This window comes from Frankliniella occidentalis, unplaced genomic scaffold (genome assembly GCF_000697945.3).
Source record: "Frankliniella occidentalis isolate FOCC.00 unplaced genomic scaffold, Focc_3.1 Scaffold30, whole genome shotgun sequence".
NCBI lineage: Eukaryota > Metazoa > Arthropoda > Insecta > Thysanoptera > Thripidae > Frankliniella > Frankliniella occidentalis.
In genome coordinates, this window is record NW_026267160.1 from 232,394 (window position 1) to 237,937 (window position 5,544).

A 5,544-nucleotide genomic window follows, 5' to 3' on the forward strand; every position below is an offset into this window, starting at 1 on the left:
CGCACCGCGCGCCACCCCACTGCAATTAAAGGCGATAAATGCGTCCGAGTTTTCCGAAATGCAACGGCGACAGATTTGCATAAAACGTGAACGTTGCATTTCTGTTATTGCTGCGCGTAAGAGGCCGGCGGGGGCGGACCTCTGGGACGGACCTCTGGGACGGACGAACTGCGACGGGCTCCCGACGATCACGCCCCAGCCCCCTGGCGGGGAGCAGCAGAAGAAGGCCATGTTTCTGCAGAAACAGAGTCGCGATTGTGTGGCGGTCGCCTATCTCCCAGGTGCGCGAAATCGGAAGCGACTCGCTCCCTCATCTCTCTCCCCTCCCCTCCCCTATCGCAAACAAAAGCCTTTTTATTTATATTGGTAATTAAGAACAGTGTGTTTTTTTCCTTTTGTTCCAGAAACTGCGGCTTCGCTCTCTGCTGGTCAGCTGAAGACACCATGCCTGTCCAATGTGACATTTGCCTAAAACAAGTTGCAACGCGGGCTCACCTTGCCAGCCACATGAGTGTACACAATCTTTTCGACTGTAGTGTGTGCAGCAAGATTTTTCCCAGCGGTTCTCGTCTAACCCAACATTTCCTAGCACACATCGGAGAAAAACGATTTGAGTGTACTGTGTGCAACGAGAAATTTTCGAAAAGGTGTTTTTTGCGTGACCATCTCCGAACGCACACTGGCGAGAAACCTTTTGAGTGCACTGTGTGTGACAAGAAATTTTCGCAGAGTGGCGGTCTGCACCATCATCTCCTAACGCACACTGGCAGGAAGTGCTTCGGCTGTACTGTGTGCGACGAGAAATTTTCGAGAAATGCTCATTTGCAACAGCATCTCCGAACGCACACTGGCGAGAGACCTTTTGGGTGTACTGTGTGCGACAAGAAATTTTCGTTCAGTGGCTGTCTGCGAAGACATCTTCGAGCGCACACTGGCGAAAAGCCTTTTGAGTGTACTGTGTGCAACAAGCAATTTTCTCAGAAGTGCAGTCTGCAGAGACATCTCCGAACGCATACTGGTGAGTAGCCATTTCAGTGTACTAACTGTGTGCATCAAAAAAGATTAGGAAAGTGACAATCTACGCAAACATCTAAGAACGCACACTGATGAGAAGCCTTTTGAGTGTACTGTATATTCAACAAGAAATTCTCGGAGAATGGCAATCTTCGTTCACATCTCCGAACGCACACTACTGGGGAGAAGCCCATTGACTGAGGTTGATTTTCGGTACTCGAAAAAAAAGAGACTAACTTTCAAATACCTTACGTCTGCAATTCTACACTCTTCGTAACTGTTAGAGCTTTGTTTGTGGTCTTGCTGACAATGTGATCTTATGGATCTTGCATATTAACAATCTGATCTTATCTTGCATAGTTCCAAGTTGTTTTTATGGATTGAAATTAAATAAAGCACTGTATTTTTCGTAAACATACCGAACAGTCTAATTATTGTGTTCGCCGAGTGTTCCGGAACATAGCTCTTATTGGAACTCTCCATCATCCCACTGATGGTCGCATCGCCTTCAAGCGGATCTGCATGACAGAGTACAGTCATCTGTCACCACGAACAAACTTACAATAAAATTCAAGGCACTGCCATTACGGCAATAAGAGAAGTGTGAAGAGGGAGGTGGGGGGAGCGCCCCTGCGCGCCGACGCGTAGGCCAGCCACAGGCGTGCGTGCGGGACGGCTGCCTACCTCCCAGGCGCGCGCCGAACCACGCCGCCGATGCACCGCCGAAAGAACCGAACTGAAAATGTTTCCTTTCTCGAGCATCAGAAACACCACCAACTTCTTTTGAAACTCACTAAGAGGTTTACTGTACTGACCGAGAAAAGGGTTCAACGCCCGCGCCTCTGCAGCAACCGGGAAGAAAAGGCACACCAGCACCACCACGGGGCGTTTGTAGTCGGCCACGGGGCCAACACGAGGCTCAAACGCTTCCAGAAAAGGGGGCCCGGGCGGGGCTGGCGGCGCGCACGCCGCACTCGTGGTTCCCGCGGGCGAAACGAACCGGGAAAACTCCCCGCGGACACGCCAACGCTGCGCCACGCCGCATCTGGCCCGCCGACCCGCAGCCCCGGGGGCCACGGGGAGTAGCGATCCGAGACGGAGGGGTTGCTGCCGGACGGGCTTTCACCCTGATGGACGGCGATCGTAAATTTTGGAGCCTATCGCATATCGGGCTGGGTGGTTTGGTCACGCCGACGACGACTTGCCGAGTTGGTGGTATGGCGGCGGTGGCGGCGGTTTTTGGCTGGTCCGAAAATTGTTGGGGCCGCGAGGTGGTTGTGTTGCTGCTTTGCACGTCGGCGTCCTGGTCGGCAGTGCGGGGACGTGCCCGGCCCGTGCGCAGCTGTGCCTTTCGCTGCAATTTCCCTTTTCCTTTGTAATAAGAGCGGTGCGATCAGGTGATATTATCCGTCTAATCACAACAACAACAAGCTTTCCGTGGTCGTGCCGCCGGCGCGCCCGCCGCGGCCTCCTTGCCTCTCCTCATCGCACTCGTAGCCGCCGCCGCTCCGCCCTGACGCGGGCGCTTTACTTTTGCTGGGGTCTAAATGATCGAGGACACCTCTCACCATTACCTGATCGCGGTCCAGTTTCCCTGTGGTGTGCCTCTGGCAGGGTCCCCCTGGGGCGGGGTGAGGCGGGGCGTGGGTGTACGCCCTGTTGTGCTCCTGCCTTGCGTGTCGCCCAGCGGAGCGGCCACGCCACGCCAGGCCACGCTACTTCGCGGAGAGATGGCAGATGACATGTGCCGTGTGGCGCGGGCGGGGCGGGTCCATAGCTAGCGGACTGGTGAGGCGGGGGCGGGGCGGGGTCCTCTCGGCGGACAAGCGTATCGGAGACATCGGCGACCACCTCGCGCTTCCCGGAACGAGACAGTGATAGCTTATTACTCTGCCCGCCTTGGTTAACACGCCGCCCTTGTTGCTACCTGGACCACTGCCGCACCAAGCACGCAGCGGCATCAGAGGCGGCGGCAGCAGCAGAAGCAGCAGCAGCAGCAGCAGCAGCAGCAGCAGCAGCAGCAGGAGCGGGGACACAAGAAGTTCTCCACTTGGTATTCCAGCGGGGCGGGGCGCTCTCGGAGACACAAGATTAAGAGGTGGCAATCAGCTTCAACGATGAGCGGATGCGAATGTGAAAGCAGTCCACTTTACCACTACGCGCAATCATTCTCCCTCTCTCTCTGCCACCATCATTGATTCAACAAAATTCATCAAAAATCAGTCGAGCGATTTCCGCGCAGAAAAGGATTTTTACAGATCTCACATATTCCCACCTTAAAACAAAATGAAATCCGATTAAATCATCTTGAATAAATTCGCTTCCTTGTTGCAAATCACTTGTGTGGCCTATGCAGCAGAGCAGCAGCCAGCGGGGGGTATATCGCTTGGCCCGGCCGGCCGGCTCCGTCCTCTCCGCTCGTGCCCTGCACACGCCCGGTGTGGTCCCGTGCCTCATCGCGGTGACAAGTACCTTCCCTGTCCTGTCCGGGTCCCAGCGCGGCGGGCTCCGGGACCATTGTGGCTGGCGCTCGTACTCGTTTGCTCTTGCGCTGATGTACGGCCGGGTACCTCCCTCTCCCTCACGATCATCCCCGCTCCTCCGTCGCCGTCGTCGTCCACCGTAAGTCGTGCATTACCGGCGTCGACCTGAGACCAGAGCAGAGAGCTCTCGCGACCGCTCGCGACCCCTTCCCTCGACCCGAAGATAGTATGATGGCGCGCGGTTCCCGCCCGTCGCGGCGTGTGCGGCTGGAGCGACCAAACGACGGAGGGATGCGTCGCGGAGTGCAGAAATGAACGGAAAAGCGCACGTCGTCGGGGTCGGTCGAGAGTTCCCCCGCGCCATTCCCTCCCTTTTCCTCCCGCATCGCTTTGCATGGAGTCTCTCCGGCTATCCTGAGAGGCTCCAGAGTGGCGGCGCTACTCCCGTGCCACACAAATACTCCTCGGGCTCAGGACTCCTGGTCACGACAGGGAGTATCGCAGCGGCTGACGCGCCGCCTTCGTGAACCGGAGGAATGTTCAGCTTCCTCCGCTGGTATATGTTTGCAGTGATTGTGAATACTTAAGAGGTGTAAAATGGATTTAATTAAATAAAATTACAGATAGACAGAAGGTGGTTCCATAGGTACGGCCCGTGAACCCAAGTTCTTACACGCAAGAAACTAAATTAAATTAGGTGAAATCAGTCTTCTTTCTTTTGAGGCACTCGTGTGTAGCTGTGTCATCTCATCGGGTACGCCAAGTGGAAACCCTATCGGCGACCATGGTATCTGCGAAATGTAAAGGCAAGAGTTAGGCACGGGGTATGTACATCGCTGAGGCCGTTCCACCCCAATAAACCGGCAGAGGGCAGCACCCACGTGACCTGTCTGGGAGAAGTTACCCCCCCCCCTTTTCCCTAACCCTTTCCTCACATTAGAAATTCGGACTTTTATTGTCATTATTTTTGGGAAACAAGCGATTGCCATTGCCTCAGTTGAACCACCCCAGAATTACTTTGTTTCAGGACACTCACCCGCCACCAAAACCCTGGCTCTGGGCGGAGCTCTGGCTCTGACTGCTGGCCTGGGAGTTGGAACCGCCGTGGCCGAAGGACTGCGCCGATGAGGACGCCTGCGAAGACGCCTGGCTGAAGCTGGCGCCGCCGCCGCCGCCGACGGGGTAGCCGTGGCCGTGGACGGGTCCAGGGTGGTGCACGGGGGCCTGGTGGTGCACGGGTGCCTCGTGGTGCTCGTGGCCGTGGTGGCCGTGGTAGCCGTCGTGGTGGCCACCGTGGTGACCGCCTTCGTGGCCGTACGAGCCGTGGCCACCATACTCGAAGTCGCCGTGATGGTATCCTCCGTGCTCACCGCCGTACTTGTGGTGGTGGTGATGGTGAGGATCTGTAAGTGTAGAAAATTATAATTTTTTGAATTTTGGTTGGTGAGGGGAAAAATCACTGGTCTGCAGGTGCAGTGACCCGACCAGAACAAACACAAAATAATCAACATGGCGAAATTGTAGTATGGAAACATCCACCATCCAATTAAGTTAAGAGGTGCAAATAATGAAATGAACATTTTGGGTTGATATAAATGAGGCGACCGACAACGTTTTCTTACCGGCAACGGGGACGGCCTGGACTGCGGCGACCAGCGCGGCGGCGGCGAGGAGGAGGGCGACGCACTTCATGTTGCTTGCGATGCGTACGGGACGAGGGTCAGGTGTTGATTGTGACGCTGCTGCCGGCGCCGTCGCTTTTATACGACGAGCCCGCTCCTCCTCGCTCGGCCAGGACCGCGTCGTCGTCATCGTCGTCGGCGGCGGCGGCGGCGTGCCCCCCCGGTCCGGTGTGTGTGGTGGGGATGCGGGATGGGCGTCCCAGCGCGTCACCGCGGGACGCCGTCGCGACGCGCGTATACACGCAAAGTCCCCCCCGGGCCGGTGCGCGTCTGCGTCACCGAACCAGTTTGCAGCGTGGCGCGGCGTAGCAGCCGCCGGGATGGCCCCGCGATTTGATAGCAGGCCAAGCGCCTCTGCCTTCTGG

The 5,544-nt window shown here is 56.6% G+C and overlaps 1 protein-coding gene across 1 annotated transcript; it reads right to left on the reverse strand.

The window, feature by feature from the left end:
* Positions 1–4,080: 4,080 nt before the first annotated feature.
* LOC113201875 (uncharacterized) lies at positions 4,081–5,285 on the reverse strand. The gene is made up of 3 exons (XM_026415837.2): positions 5,120–5,285; positions 4,534–4,900; positions 4,081–4,288 (listed from the first exon to the last, which is right to left on the reverse strand). The coding sequence occupies exons 1-3, from the start codon at positions 5,187–5,189 to the stop codon at positions 4,270–4,272; spliced, it is 456 nt and encodes a 151-aa protein (XP_026271622.1). The 5' UTR covers positions 5,190–5,285; the 3' UTR covers positions 4,081–4,269.
* Between the last annotated feature and the right edge of the window lie 259 nt (positions 5,286–5,544).

Coding starts and splice junctions, on each gene's coding strand:
- LOC113201875 (XM_026415837.2), bottom strand. CDS start 5,189: ATGAAGTGCGTCGCCCTCCTCCTCGCCGCCGCCGCGCTGGTCGCCGCA. Junction 4,901..5,119: donor CCAGGCCGTCCCCGTTGCCG/GTAAGAAAACGT, acceptor CTACACTTACAG/ATCCTCACCATCACCACCAC.